This window comes from Pleurodeles waltl, chromosome 7, assembly GCF_031143425.1.
Source record: "Pleurodeles waltl isolate 20211129_DDA chromosome 7, aPleWal1.hap1.20221129, whole genome shotgun sequence".
NCBI lineage: Eukaryota > Metazoa > Chordata > Amphibia > Caudata > Salamandridae > Pleurodeles > Pleurodeles waltl.
Window position 1 is genome coordinate 1103480053 of NC_090446.1, and position 16444 is coordinate 1103496496.

The 16444-nt window shown below is 43.4% G+C and overlaps 1 protein-coding gene across 2 annotated transcripts in view; it reads right to left on the minus strand.

Annotated features, from left to right (window-relative positions):
• Window positions 1–16444, minus strand: part of SPAG9 (sperm associated antigen 9) — a 1094694-nt gene that overhangs the window by 692707 nt on the left and 385543 nt on the right. For both annotated transcript variants that reach the window (XM_069200034.1, XM_069200033.1), the window contains exon 15: window positions 11801–11930. In XM_069200034.1, coding sequence (XP_069056135.1) covers window positions 11801–11930 — 130 coding nt within the window. The remainder of the gene's footprint in view (window positions 1–11800; window positions 11931–16444) is intronic.

The window sequence follows — 16444 nt, forward strand, 5'->3', positions numbered from 1 at the left end:
TTGTCCTCATCACCTCCCTCATAATGTACTGGAAGAGGAGTTATCGAATGGGACTCCTCTGACTGAAAAATCACTCCGAGTCTGCGCCATTGTCCTATCCCTCAGATGCTGTCTCAGTATCTGATGTCTCAGTCTCTGATCCTATGTCAGAGCGGTCCTCTATAACCCGAGTGCAGGCAGCAGTCATCCATCAAGATGCCATCTCTGCTATTGGCTAAACTGTTGCTCTAAAACACTAGCCTACGTAGACAGTCACAAAATCGATGGTGTGTGTGAGATACGTGCAACAGTAGAGGCCACCTTACCTGCACTTCTTCCCTCAATCAGCACGTACTTTCAAGACACTCAAAAAACACCTTGTCACATACCATTCATCACAGTCTTTAGCACCTCCTGCGCCCAGTCCAACAATCATTATTGGTGCTCCCACTCCCTCCTCCTCAGATTCCCTCATTACCAACCAGCAAAAGTGCCCTTCATCTCTCCATAGCCGCCCTCCACCCCGCACATACATTTCATTGGTATTATAGCGCAGGTAATGGCTGACTTTACTAATGTACTCAGCTATTTACATAAAATACAGATTTGCTCTTTGCAGTAGGCATATGAACCTTCTGCGCTTCTTTATGGCACTAAAACTGCCACTAGACAAGTTGGACCCTTTCCCCCCCAGGGAAACCACACACATATTGACAAAAGTGATATATATATGACAGCCAACCACCTGAAACTCAACTCAAGCAAAACCGAAATAATCCTCTTTGGCCCACACAAAAACACCTGGGACCCCTCATGGTGGCCCACCACGCTAGGCCCTGCACCCAACCCGCCAACCATGCACGCAACCTCAGCATCATCCTAGACTCCTCCCTCTCGATGACCCAACAAATCAACGCTCTCACCTCCTCATGCTTCAACACACTCCGTATACTGAAAAACATTCAAATGGATCCCCACATAGACCAGAAAAACTATGACTCACTCACTCATCAGCCGTTTTTCCGAGGGGGCCGCCCCCCCAAAGTGAAATCCCTGACGTTTAAGGGTGTTTCCTGGCCCCGGATCGCAGCTGAGGAGACTCTCCCCTTTCTTACGAGGCCTTCCCGAACGTGGGGAAGGTCGTTTTCCCCATCGAAGCAGGAAGCGGCCGCAAGGCTGCTTCCTGCTTCGATGGGGAAAACAACTTTGTAACGTCAAAGGGGCGGGTGGGGGGAGACACAGAAGCTTTTTCCGAGGGGGCCGCCACCCCAAAGTGAAATCCCTGGCGTTTAGTGGTGTTTCCTGGCCCCGGATCGCAGCTGTGCTGCGATCGGGGGCCAGGAAACACTTTCAGAAGGCCTCGTAAGAAAGGGGAGACTCTCCCCTTTCTTACGAGGCCTTCCCGAACGTGGGGAAGGCCGTTTTCCCCATCGAAGCAGGAAGCGGATGCAAGGCTGCTTCCTGCTTCGATGGGGAAAACAACTTTGTAACGTCAAAGGGGCGGGTGGGGGATGGGGGGAGACAGAAGCTTCTGTGTCTCCCAGGAAAAGTAAAAAAAATAAAATAAAAATAAAAAAAAAAATCCTCGGGTGCAACGCACCCGAGGATTTATTAACACCCTCCCTGGTGTCGCCCACTGGTCGTGACCCGCACCAGGGAGGGAGTGTGGGCGTCGGCCAGTGGCCGACGCCCGCACCTAAAAGGTTAATACCCTATCCTCCGGATACCTAGGTACCTTTAACTAGGGACTTCTAGTGGTAGCTAAAGGTGTATCCAATTGTGCCAATGCATCACAACAGTTTTAGGGAAAGCGCTTTGGCCCAGGGAACCTGGTTAGCATGGGCCCTGGGCACTACAATTTCTAGACTACATCATACATCAGGCAAAAAGTGGGGGCTTAACCATGGCAAAATGAGACCTTTTCTTACAAGTACAATGTAACAACATAGAATGCGTGGAGGAGAGAACACATTCCAGGAAAATAATGACCATGAATCATGCAGCTATAGCCAGCCGAATGAGCAGACCTCATCAGGTTGCTGATAGTAAAAGCTGAAAAGAACATAACAGGTATGAAACCTGGCTGAAGAGCAGTACGAAAGGTAAGAAACAGTAGTCCAGGGGCAAACTCCACAAAGTATATGATTCAACGTAAGAAAATGCTATAAAAGCTGAAACAACAAAAGAGTTACATCTTAGAAAAACAATTGCTTATCACAGAAAATAATGTCCCAACAGGAAATAGGAGACATCAGAAGTAAAAGACAAGCAAGTCAACTGCCTCCATATTATCAATGTACATGGTCATCTTTTGAAGTAAGAGGGGTACACAGCAAAAAAGGATATTCTCTTATGAATTAAAGAACCTCAATAAAATCAAAGAAGGGTGGGAATATGAGGACACCCTTAGGAATAGAATGAAAGGAACCAACTAGAGAGCTGGAACAATGATGTTCAAGGAACATGCATAACAACCCTACCTCCACTATAAGATGGAAGATAGCCATTGGCACAGAGTAAGCCCATATGGCGGCGGCCGGACTCAGAGTCTATAGGCACCACAGGCATCACCTGGCATCAGGGTGGCGTTGCTTCAGCGTCGGACAAGGTTAACAATTCAGTGTCAACCGGTGCCTCCAACTCTGGATGATGGAACTCTGGTGTCACAGGTGGGAACCCTGAAGGTCTGTGCGCCAGAGCCGGAACAGTTCTGAGTAAGGATCCAGAAGGCCTATCTGACGCAGATTTAAGGATTTCAGGCTTATTATGATTTTGCATATCCAATAACATTTCATAAGTGCTGTGGGTGTTTTATCAAGAACTCATGGTTTTAGAAGTACATACCATATACAAATGGCTGTGTAACCTAGAGAAGCAATAAGTTATTAGCAGTTTGCGTATATGGGGTTTTGAGAGTCCACTAATTTATGGTTATCCAGTGCCTGTGATGCGGAATAACAGTGCCAATCAGTTTGAGTGCGACTGTTGTGCAGCTAGCATTTGTGACTTTCTGTATGCAGAGGATTAGGGGTTAATCATACGGTTTACCATATCTTTGGTTACTTTCCAGCATAGTGCTTTATAGTTATCAATACTGCTCTATCGTGCAGGTCACAGAGATTTGATTGTTTGGCCCTTTACCTCATGTATAACCATTGTTTCACATCATTCCTGAATTTTAGGTAATATCGTAGGTATCTTAATTTAGCTAACAGGGAAATTCCAGCATTTCACTGCTTGAACTGAAAATGAGTTATAAATGCTAGATATCAGCTTCACATTAGGAAATGCATTAATATTGTCTCTAAGTAATGGCTTGTCATTTTATGAAAGTTTGCATACTTTGCTATCACACACAGTATTTTAAATGAACTCTATTCCTCCAAGCACAACGTTCTACTTTTCATGAAATAAAAACGTTTTTTTCTCTGCATTTTAAGTAATATGTTGGTGTATGGGTTGGTGCTAAAATTCCAACGTATCATGTCCAGCAGATACTCAAATTTATTGCTGCCACACATGTATAGATACTTTTGTGATTGTGAGTGGCAAGATTTACCATCAACATGTGATGGCAAGTAATTTGTCCAGCGGTTTGTACCATCCTGCCATTGATCAAAAATGCCAAGTTCAGACATGTGAAGATTAATATACAGGAAAGAAGTGAAAAACACATTCATTATGATGATGACATTATATGGTTGTTCTGATATCTGTAGGAAGGTAGCCTCTTTCTAGCCTTGTTACCCCCACTTTTGGCCTGTTTGTGAGTATATGTCAGGGTGTTTTCACTGTCTCACTGGGATCCTGCTAGCCAGGGACCAGTGCTTGTAGTGAAAACCCTATGTTGTCAGTGTGTTTGTTATGTGCCACTGGGATCCTGCTAGCCAGGACCCCAGTGCTCATATGTTTGTGGCCTATAGGTGTTCCCTGTGTGGTGACTAACTATCACTGAGGCTCTGCTAACCAGAACCTCAGTGTTTATGCTCTCTCTGCTTTCTAAATTTGTCACTGCAGGCTAGTGACTAAATTTACCAATTCTCATTGGCACACTGGTACACCCATATATATCCCTTGTATATGGTACCTAGGTACCCAGGGTATTGGGGTTCCAGGAGATCCCTATGGGCTTCAGCATTTCTTTTGCCACCCATAAGGAGCTCAGACAATTCTTACACAGGCCTGCCACTGCAACCTGAGTGAAATAACGTCCACGTTATTTCACAGCCATTTTTCACTGCACTTAAGTAACTTATAATTCACCTATATGTCTTACCCTCACTTGGTGAAGGTTGGGTGCCAAGTTACTTAGCGTGTGGGCACCCTGGCACTAGCCAAGGTGCCCTCGCATCGTTCAGGGCAAATTCCCTGGACTTTGTGAGTGCGGGGACACCATTACACGCGTGCATTATACATAGGTCACTACCTATGTATAGCGTCACAATGGTAACTCCGAACATGGCCATGTAACATGTCTAAGATCATGGAATTGTCACCCCAATACCATTCTGGTACTGGGGGGACAATTCCATGATCTCCCGGGTCTCTAGCACAGAACCCGGATGCTGCCAAACTGCCTTTCCGGGGTTTCCACTGCAGCTGCTGTCATCCCCTCAGATAGGATTCTGCCCTCCTGGGGTCTGGGCAGCCCTGGCCCAGGAGGGCAGAACAAAGGATTTCCTCAGAGAGGGAGTTCCACCCTCTCTCTTTGGAAATAGGTGTGAAGGGCTGGGGAGGAGTAACCTCCCCCAGCCTCTGGAAATGCCTTGATGGGAACAGATGGTGCCCATCTCTGCATAAGCCAGTCTACACCGGTTCAGGGATTCCCCCAGCCCTGCTCTGGCGCGAAACTGGACAAAGGAAAGGGGAGTGACCACTCCCCTGACCAGTACCTCCCAAGGGAGGTGCCCAGAGCTCCTCCGGTGTGTCCCAGACCTCTGCCATCTTGGATTCAGGGGTGTTGGGAGCACACTGGACTGCTCTGAGTGGCCAGTGCCAGCAGGTGACGCCAGAGCCCCCTTCTGATAGGCTCTTACCTTTCTTGGTAGCCAATCCTCCTTTCTTAGTAGCCAAACCTCCTTTTCTGGCTATTCAGGGTCTCTCCTCTGGGGAATTCTTCAGATAACGAATGCAAGAGCTCACCAGAGTTCCTCTGCACTTCCCTCTTCGACTTCTGCCAAGGATCAACCACTGACTGCTCCAGGACGCCTGCAAAACCGCAACAAAGTAGCAAGACGACTACCAGCAACATTGTAGCGTCTAATCCTGCCGGCTTTCTCGACTGTTTCCTTGTGGTGCATGCTCTGGGGGTCATCTGCCTTCACCCTGCACTGGAAGCCAACAAGAAAACTCCAGTGGGTCGACGGAATCTTCCCCCTGCTAACGCAGGCACCAAAAGACTGCATCACTGGTCCTCTGGGTCCCCTCTCATCCTGACGAGTGTGGTCCCTGGAACACAGGAACTCTATTCCAAGTGACTCCCACAAGTCCAGTGATCTTTCAGTCCAAGTTTGGTGGAGGTAAGTCCTTGCCTCCCCACGCTAGACTGCAAACCTGTGTACTGCGTGATTTGCAGCTGCTCCGGCTCCTGTGCACTCTTGCAGGATTTCCTTCGTGCACAGCCTTGCCTGGGTCCCCAGCACTCCGTCCTGCAGTGCTCAACCCTCCGAGTTGGCCTCTGGCCTAGTGGGACCCTCATTTGTGACTCTGAGCCAGCTCCGTTTCACAAATCTTCTGAGTGCCTGTTCGGGTACTTCTGCTGGTGCTGCCTGCTTCTGTGGGGGCTCTCTGAGTTGCTGAGCGCCTCCTCTGTCTCCTCCTCCAAGGGGCGACACCCTGGTCCTTCCTGGTCCCCAGCAGCACCCAAAAACCTCTACCGCGACCCTTGCAGCTAGCAAGGCTTGTTTGCGGTATTTCTGCGTGGGAACACTTCTGCAACCCTCATCTCGACGTGGGACATCTTCCATCCAAAGGAGAAATTCCTAGCCCTCTTCGTTGTTGCAGAATTCCAAGCTTCTTCAATCCGGAGGCAGCTTCCTTGCACCTTCATCTGGGGTTTTCTGGGCTCCTGACCCCCCTGGACACTATTGCGACTCTTGGACTTGGTCCCCTTGCCTTGCAGGTCCTCAGGTCCAGGAATCCGTCTTCAGTGCTCAGCTGGTGTTTGTGGTTCTTGCAGAATCCCCCGATCACGACTATTGTGTCCTTTTGGGGTAGTAGGTGTACTTTACTGCTACTTTTCAGGGTCTTGGGGTGGGGTATCTTGGACACCCTGACTGTTTTCTTACAGTCCCGGCGACCCTCTAAAAGGTCCCAAAGGTCTGGGGTCCATTTGTGATTCGCATTCCACTTTTGGAGTATATGGTTTGTGTTGCCCCTAGACCTATGTTCACCTATTGCATCCTATTGTAATTCTACACTGTTTGCATTACTTTTCTTACTCTTACTTACCTGTTTTGGGTTTGTGTACATATAACATGTGTATATTACTTACCTTCTTACTGAGGGTACTCACTGAAATACTTGTGGCATATTGTCATAAAAATAAAGTACCTTAAATTTGAGTAACTCTGAGTATTGTGTTTTCTTATGATATTGTGCATATGATAATAAGTGGTATAGTAGGAGCTTTGCATGCCTTCTAGTTCAGCCTAAGCTGCTAGAAACACTTCTATTCTACTAATAATGGATAACTGGACCTGGCACAGGGTGTAAGTACCACAGGGTACCCACTATAAGCCAGGCCAGCCTCCTACAATATCCTATGTTGAACTCAGAAGTGTCCATGGGCCCTCGCTTTTCTCTTGAGAGAGGACTATGGTAAAACTATGATACAGAGGTAATTTAAACACAAAAGTGTAATTTTGTCAGAAAAGGTTTCTATTCATAATTTGTATGATTGAAGTTTATAAGGGAAATAGAAATATGTGAATAATTATCTCTTAAAGGTTGTGTTTTAAACATTATCAGCTAATTAAAGTGCTGGGTGGATTTCAGAACTGTTTTCACAAATAGAGAAACAAATTAATCCTACAGAGGGGGGAACAAATGAAGCAACTAAAACAGTTTTATAACCAAAATAGTGCTTTGTTTTAATGTGCTATTTTTGCAGGTTTAGCCAAGATTTGAGGACGCTGTTTAAAGTTTTGTTTTTTTGTGCATGGAGACAAAACAGACAACTCTTCTTGAGAAAGGCGAGTAAAGGAGATTTCAGTTTTGCTAATTTTAAATATCATTAAGCACTTATATTACAAGTTAATCATTTATGTTAGCTGAAGAATGAAGAACCCGAGCAGTTTTTATTAGAAAAAAGTAGTAGCTAACCCTTCTCTATTATAAATGTGTCTTAATAATGGAAAGGTGAGTAGTGAAACTTGAGGAATATAAAATGAAAATGCAATGCATTAGAGGGCTGTACAAAGCTTTCTTCCATTATTTTGAAAACTAACTAAGTTTTTATATAAGGAACTAATTAAACATAGTTTAGTCACTTTGAAAAAGTTGTAATTTTTCAGTATGTCATAATCTCAAACCTTCCAACATCTATAGAGCTTTTACCACTGTTTGCATCTGTACTGAGGAAGTGATAGGTTCTTTATCTGTCACAGCTTAGATCTTGTTGCTGTTCTACATTGACACGCGATGTATTACTCCACCTTCTAGTGGTCCGGTACGAATTTGTAGCTTCTTTTTCAACATTTTTTTTAATTTTATTTTTTACTTTAGGCATCAACAATAGGAGTGCCAAAATGACTCATTACAACGCTGACTGTATGCTTACAATCGCAGATTATATGACCACTCATTTTTAGCACTATCCTAGGTGTTATGGCTTAGCAGTTGCTGGTTTTAAGAAGTACTCCTTACCTTATTTTAATTAGGTTTGGCAGCATAGGCAGAAACAGAGTAACTTTTTTTTGTTTATTGGGTGGAGTGATTCTAGTTAAAAAAAAAAAAAGCACAACAGGGTTCATCTTTTTCCTCCTCGAACTGGACTTAATAAGTATCTGCAGTCTTTTTAATCACACCATGATACATCATTAGATTATCTGGTGGAGGTGATATTGAAAGTTGTAACTAACTCTTCCTGAGGTGAATTTAGTTTTACTGTGTTATGTCACTGTACTTTTGTAATTCAGAGTCGTCCGTCTATGCTGCTTAGAAACTCAATTCCGTGCTTGACTCCAATTTTTTTCTTCTTACTCTAAGGTATCTTTTTCTATGTCTGGCATAAGGGTTCTATATTTCAACTTATGTTTGTCATAGTGTGTATCTTTCTAGGTGTCTAGTTGTCCTATGAACAAGCATCATCAAATGCTTGTGTTTTCTTGATTAAAAGACCTCTGGTTCAAGACACCCTTTTCTTTTGAATGACAACAGATTTTTACCTTTTCCACAACTTTAAGCCCAATGTTTAGGTTTAATGGCTTTTGGTGGTTGATTGGCCCTGACTACTTAATGTTTTTGTTCAGAGTTTTAGGCCCCATAGCTGGCTATTCAAACCAACTGTTCTCCGAAGTTGGCTTGGTGGCTTTCTGCTTCTTCCTATTGCTCTTTCAGTTTATGTTTTAATGGCTGTTTGAGTGGGGAATATTTCAACATTGACAGCTTGTCTTTAGTCGTGGAAGACAGTTGTCGCGGCTCCAAGGGGCTTTCAGCTTGTGGCATTGGGGCCTTAGAGTCTTTCAGGGTTTTTCTATATTTGTGTCTAGAAGAGGGTCAATCACTTCCACATTTTATCTGGTGGCCTCTTCCACAGCTAGCTCAGAGCTTCTGCTCCCTGGATATCTTCTGCTGCCTTTAACTCCTCATCTTCTGAAAACCCAATTTCAGAACTGGATGGTTCATGCTTTTTGTTTATGCAACTATCTGCTCTTTTCAGGATCCCACTTTTTGCCCAATGAGCTAATCATTGTTTTCCATATTCCGTAGTGGTTTTGGTTTAAAAGATGCATGTGCAAACCAACTTGTCATATTGTGAGCTTGAGGTTAACTGAGCAAACACATTCAATACATGTTGCTGGAGATAACTTTTTGGTGGCAATTAGGACAGAGTATTCTCCTAATACATTCTTTGCAAGGACACTCAAAAGCCTGCCATCCATGGATTCTGTCAGTGTTTTGATCTGTTCACCATCAACATTGCGTGCAGCAGCAACCACAGCCTCCCAGACACTGTTCAGAGAGGTGTACTGTTTTCCCTCCTTGTACATCTCACATTTGATGATGGACCACAGGTTCTCAATGGGGTTCAGATCAGGTGAACAAGGAGGCCATGTCATTAGATTTCCTTCTTTTATACCCTTTCTTGCCAGCCACGCTGTGGAGTACTTGGACGCGTGTGATGGAGCATTGTCCTGCATGAAAATCATGTTTTTCTTGAAGGATGGAGACTTCTTCCTGTACCACTGCTTGAAGAAGGTGTCTTCCAGGAACTGGCAGTAGGACTGGGAGTTGAGCTTGACTCCATCCTCAACCCGAAAAGGCCCCACAAGCTCATCTTTGATGATACCAGCCCAAACCAGTACTCCACCTCCACCTTGCTGGCGTCTGAGTCGGACTGGAGCTCTCTGCCCTTTACCAATCCAGCCACGGGCCCATCCATCTGGCCCATCAAGACTCACTCTCATTTCATCAGTCCATAAAACCTTAGAAAAATCAGTCCTGAGATATTTCTTGGCCCAGTCTTGACGTTTCAGCTTGTGTGTCTTGTTCAGTGGTGGTCGTCTTTCAGCCTTTCTTACCTTGGCCATGTCTCTGAGTATTGCACACCTTGTGCTTTTGGGCACTCCAGTGATGTTGCAGCTCTGAAATATGGCCAAACTGGTGGCAAGTGGCATCGTGGCAGCTGCACGCTTGACTTTTCTCAGTTCATGGGCACTTATTTTGCGCCTTGGTTTTTCCACACGCTTCTTGCGACCCTGTTGACTATTTTGAATGAAACGCTTGATTGTTCGATGATCACGCTTCAGAAGCTTTGCAATTTTAAGAGTGCTGCATCCCTCTGCAAGATATCTCACTATTTTTGACTTTTCTGAGCCTGTCAAGTCCTTCTTTTGACCCATTTTGCCAAAGGAAAGGAAGTTGCCTAATAATTATGCACACCTGATATAGGGTGTTGATGTCATTAGACCACACCCCTTCTCATTACAGAGATGCACATCACCTAATATGCTTAATTGGTAGTAGGCTTTCGAGCCTATACAGCTTGGAGTAAGGCAACATGCATAAAGAAGATGATGTGGTCAAAATACTCATTTGCCTAATAATTCTGCACTCCCTGTAGAGTTTTACTCTCTGATAACAGATGCTGGGTTTAAAGGCTACCAGAGGAACATTAGGTTTGGAATTTAGTGTTTTTTGGTATGAGATATTACAACCAATACAGTTAGTGCTAGACAACTGTATTTCACTGATTCCTACTTTGCTAGTCTTGAAAAGAAGCTGGATACTCCAAGTTCTTCCTATGCACAAAAAACATGCTGTTAAATAACTTTGGTGTGTGCACAAAAGAAATACTAAAATTGCCTGGGAAAAGATATATATTTAAATGGGCATGTTAGTACTGAAAAAACCTCAACTGCACAGGCCGGTGGTCGGATGATATAATGTTTTTAGTTGCACCAATGCAGATAGCAACCTTGCTAAGACTCAGTGGATTTCACTAAACAATACCAAGTTAAGCACAGAACTGTTTAAACTGGAAAGAGCTTAACTGTGACTGGTAGGCACTTGACTGTAATTATTTGATACAATGTTGTACACAGTCTTAGACAACAAGTTAGGGACCACTGTAAGATTGCATGATAATAAAGGATACTGCTTTCTAGAGTTGATTTGCCATTAGTTGCAATGAGGACATATATCAATTTATGGAAGAAAAAGACACACACACTGCTCTTGGTCGATCACGCAGAAGGAATTAACCTTGGTACGATCTCTACAAGCCTAGAACAAGAAATGTAAAGATATGCAGCACATATAGGATTCAGAGGGAATTTCTGAACAAGGGAAATATCTGTTTTTGAAACCGAACGGGTGGCGATTACCTTGACTTTAAATAGAGACAGCATGACATCACTTAGTTTAAAGTCCTTCCAGGCAAGCAAAAATGGTAATCACTCTTCCCAACACGCAAGTCAGAAACAAAAATAAGTATTAGTTATAACACATGCATTTGACATACAAAGGGCAACCAAGTTTCTAAAATGTAGATGACATATTTTCCATGCTGGTTTTGGTAGTTAAACATGGTTAAGGGGGTTTATAGCAGATCAGGACAGAAAGAGAATCCAATATATGAGCAGCTGAAAATGCACACGTATTATAGGGTGGCCAGTACTGTGAATATAAATCTGAATTGAAAACAAACTAAGCAATAAAGTATAAATGACATTTTTTGTATAATTCCTGCATTAAACAAGGTTGTTAAATTTACAGAATATTTTGAGCAGAGAGGGGGTAAAATATAAATATGCACAGCAGCATTCTTCCAGTGAAAAAAGGTCAAGAAAAGAGTGGGAGGTCAAAAGATTAACTAAGGCAACTTGAGTCTTTCTTATTCCAACAAAAACCAGTCGCATTTCACCCCTAGTCATGAGAATGTAATATTACTGAAAGCCATGAAAATAATGTACCATTGGCTGAACATGATGGTTGCTACCACTGGTTTTCACAACTTCTATTTCCTACTAAGAAGACGAGCTTCACTTTTACTGATGCTCACATTCCTTTCTAATTCACATTTTGTTCTCCGACTCTACTTATTTACAGTTAAATCATCTACATTCTAGAAGCACTGTGATTAGACATGATGTCATACCTGTTTGTATTTCTGAGGCAAACTCCAACCAAAAGCTTGGACTCGTCCATCTTCTTTCTGTACGTGAGCTTTTACTTGGCGGTATTGCTCTCTCTTCTGTTCTCTTTTCAGGGCTAAATTAGCTTCAGAGCTAAAATAAACACATTTGCTTATGAAAATCTCACTCAGGCAAAGGAAATTCGTTGTTACAAAAGAGGCAAAGCTTTACAAAAAATACGGTCTGGTATCTTTGTAATTATAACAAACCTGTATCTGTATGTTGCTTTATAGACCTTACCAAAAAGACCTTTCCAAAGGATCCCAAGGGGTATGTGGTACGCAAAAAAGCAAATCTTGGACAATGTCACACTCTACTTCTTAATAATTGGTTTTACTTGCCAATGAATTGCAATACTCGAAGACTTTCACATCAGTGCTCGGACACTATTTTTGCCAAATAATTGAACATAATAAATAGTGGACTCTATTGTTTTGTCTGTTTTGCATTCCTTTTATTTTGTCCTAATGTCCGCTTTCAGTGGTGCTTACAGTATATTTAAAAAGGCCTCTTGCATTTCATTTTGACATGCTCCTCCCACACATCAATAGTACATTACATAGCCCTCCAGTATTTCCGCCTCTCCTGCTGTAGTAAATAGTCCAAGAATATAGAGCTGAGACACATATATCCCGGTGCAGCAGCAACAAAAATTAAACGTGTGGAGTATTCAAAAGGGAATGGTCACACACTAAGGCTTCTAAAAGGGTGCAATGCAGAAGTCTCCACCTTGGGCATAGGTATTTTACCCTACGCCATTCCTTCAGTTACTAATCACCCAGCTGAACTGCTTAAAGTTTTTCTGCCATATTAGCTGGATTACAGCCCATCCTTACAGAGGAGCTAACTAGGAATGCATTCTTAACAGGGATGAAAAAATTAAAAAGTAACTGAATCACCATAAAAATATCTTTTCATACCCGTTCTTGCACTCCCCTCTAGTCCAAACATTTGTGACCTTGATTCCAAAGTCCTAAATATTTGTGACTGTCATTCCAAAGTCCCATATTTGCTGGCAAGAAGGGACTGACAAAGTCAGATGAGTCTTCAAAAAAACTGGATGCAGATAACATTTTGGACAAAAGCTGTATGACTGAAGGAATATGCATCCAGTCAATATTGCAAAAGACAAGGGGTACTTCAAGTGCCTCCTTGAAATTGCTTCAACAATGGGATAATGCCACTTGAAAAGCCACAGGCAATGCCTTAGCTCTTGTGGAATAAGCAATCCTCAAACAAAGCTCATCTACTTCAATGTTGTATTGTGCTGCTATGCATAAAAACTACCATATCTAGTCAAATACAGTTTTTCTTTCCAAGTAAACTATAAGGGTAGTGGAAACATCCATGTTGCGTTGCCTTCTCTCAGCTGAGTCAATATAAAGTTGTAGTTGAAAAATCAAATAATTATTTTCTATTTAAAACAAATCATGAAAAAAGTGGGACTGATTTCAAAGTTACTTTGTATTCATGTAACTAAATATGGATCTAAGGATGTAAGTGATAACAGTTTTTCCATGATTGGGGGTCTTAAATACACACTGTGCTGAAATCTTTGACCAAGTCCAAGTTGAAATCCTGCTAAAAGATCTGTATCTGTGTTTGAAGGTGCAATTATTAAAAGCAAGGAGTAAGTACTATTAACTGCCTCATTGTTCAAGAAGAAAATGTCCTTAAGCGTATCAGAATATGTAGCAACTGCAAAGACATGAAGTTAATAGGCATCAATTAGGATTACTGGACTTAGAGGTATCATGAAAGGCAAATCATTGTCAGACAGGCATCTCTCAAAAACAAAGTGTCAATAGCAAAGCCATCTACTCCTTTACTGAGACCTAGTGTAGCCTTTTCTGCCAACGTATATTAAAATAATGTATGTGTCTGACATGCCAGGATGTGTATATGTTAGGTTTTAAAGAACACAGGTATCAAGCTGGGCAATTGTCAGAGAACATGGGCAACTGTCCCTTTCAGCTGGATCAGAAGATCTGGAACATAAGAAATTCCAGAAAGCAGTAGCTGCAGAGAAAAAAAGTTCAGTGAAATTAAATATGCATCAGCCAGAATATGCTTTCCACACTGGTGGAATTGTTCAAGGTCAGGACAGAAATGTAAGTCAGAGACAAAGGAAGAATTGCACTGAGGAACATTCCTGCCATTTAAACCCCAAATATGACTATTAGTTAAACACTTGTCAATGTCTCCTACTGTGATTGTGCAGGCCAATAGTTTAAATCTTAGCAAAGCCAACTCAGCTATCCACTCTTTCAAGGTTGGTTAATAGAGTACCTTTAAATGAGATAATTGTAATACCTATCATTTACAGTACCGCACTGTGAAGAATTGCATACAAAACATGATCACATTCTTATTGTAATCCAGAAGAACTTTCCTTGGAGGAATCACTCATGTTCTCTCTCACATCTGACAAAATGAGCATTTGAGAAGAAATGCTGTTCTGAATGACCCAGTGTGACAGCTTAACTGGCAGTCGACCCAAGGACATAGGTTCCACCAGGTTTTTTCAAATATGAATAATTTCAATCCCAAGCACATTGCATTTAGTTTCAACTCATATATGAGGAATTTCATTTTTCTGAGCTGACCTCAGTCAATGTTTTTCAACTGCTGGCTGCAACCTTTCAAATGTCAAGTTTCTGTACCCAGGGTGACTGGTTCCCAAAAGGTGTGGTCTTTGATTTGTCTCCAGAAGCTACCAAAAAACACAGTCCCTAATGTTTTGAAAGAAAATAATTTACTACTACTGTGCACTCAGAGGTGGTCCTAAAAAACAGCCCGGTGAAGGTGCCCAATTATATTACAAATATTAATAATCAATGAATGCATGAACCTACAAGGCTGTCTGAGGTCACAAAATGAAGTGGTTCATTGTTTCAACAATACCACTCTCTCAAGCAGAAGATCAGCTATTTTCAGAGACTTGTCAAGCAGGGCATCTAACAAAATTGAAGTCTTTAGTAGGGAATTATGCCAGATGTGTTGATGTGCTTCTATAAACCTAAATTGTAAATGGGAATGGCAATGTACACCATGTGGGGTTCTGGCAGTTTTTGTTAGAGACTGTGCTTTTATCAACCAAGTATCACAGTTCTGGTATAGATGAACTGGAACTCAGGTAAGTCCCTTGTAACTGGTACCCCTGATACCAAGGGCCCTGATGCCAGGGAAGGTCTCTAAGGGCTGCAGCATGTATTATGCCACCCAAGGGACCCCTCACTCAGCACATGCACACTGCTTCACAGCTTTTGTCTGCTGGTGGGGAGAAAACGACTAAGTCGACATGGCACTCCCCTCAGAGTGCCATGCCAACCTCACACTGCCTGTCGCATAGGTAAGTCACCCCTCTAGCAGGCCTTACAGCCCTAAGGCAGGGTGCACCATACCACAGGTGAGTGCATAGCTGCATGAGCACTATGCCCCTACAGTGTCTAAGCCAACCCTTAGACATTTGAAGTGCAGGGTAGCCATAAGAGTATATGGTCTGGGAGGTTGTCAAACACGAACTCCACAGTTCCATAATGGCTACACTGAAAACTGGGAAGTTTGGTATCAAACTTCTCAGCACAATAAATGCACACTGATGCCAGAGTGCACTTTATTGTAAAAATACACCCAGCAGGCATCTTAGAGATGCCCTCTGATAACATACCTGACTTCTAGTGTAGCCTGACCAGTCTCTGCCAGCCTGCCACACACCAGACATGTTGCTGGCCACATGGGGAGAGTGCCTTTGTCACTCTGTGGCCAGCAACAAAGCCTGTACTGGGTGGACGTGCTTCTCACCTCCCCCTGCAGGAACTGTAACACCTGGAGGTGAGCCTCAAAGGCTCACCCCCTTTGTTACAGCGCCCCAGGGCATCCAAGCTAGTGAAGATGCCTGCCCCTCCAGCCACTGCCCCCACTTTTGGCAGCAAGGCTGGAGGAGATAATGAGAAAAACAAGGAGGAGTCACCCACCAATCAGGACAGCCCCTAAGGTGTCCTGAGCTTAGGTGACCCCTGCCTTTAGAAATCCTCCATCTTGATTTTGGAGGATTCCCCCAATAGGAATAGGGATGTGCCCCCTCCCGTCAGGGAGGAGGCACAAGGAGGGTGTAGCTACCCTCAAGAACAATAGCCATTGGCTACTGCCCCCAGATCTAAACACACCCCTAAATTGAGTATTTAGGGGTGACCCCGAACCCAGGAAATCAGATTCCTGCAAACTGAAGAAAGAATGACTGCTGGCCTACAAGCCTGCAGAGAAGGAGGAAGACGACAATTGATTTGGTCTGAGCCCTACCGGCTTGTCTCCAACTTCAAAAACCTGCTCCAGCGACGCATCCAATAGGGACCAGCGACCTCTGAAGCCTCAGAGGACTGCCCTGGACTACAGGACCAAGAAACTCCATGAACAACGGCCCTGTTCAAAACCAGCTAATTCTTTGCAACAAAGAAACAACTTTAAAGACTTCACGTTTCCCGCCGGAAGCGTGAGACTTTCCACTCTGCACCCGACGACCCCGGTTCGACCTGCAGAAAACCAACACCTCAGGGAGGACTCCCGGGCGACTGCAACCCCATGAGTAACCAGAGACAACACCCCCT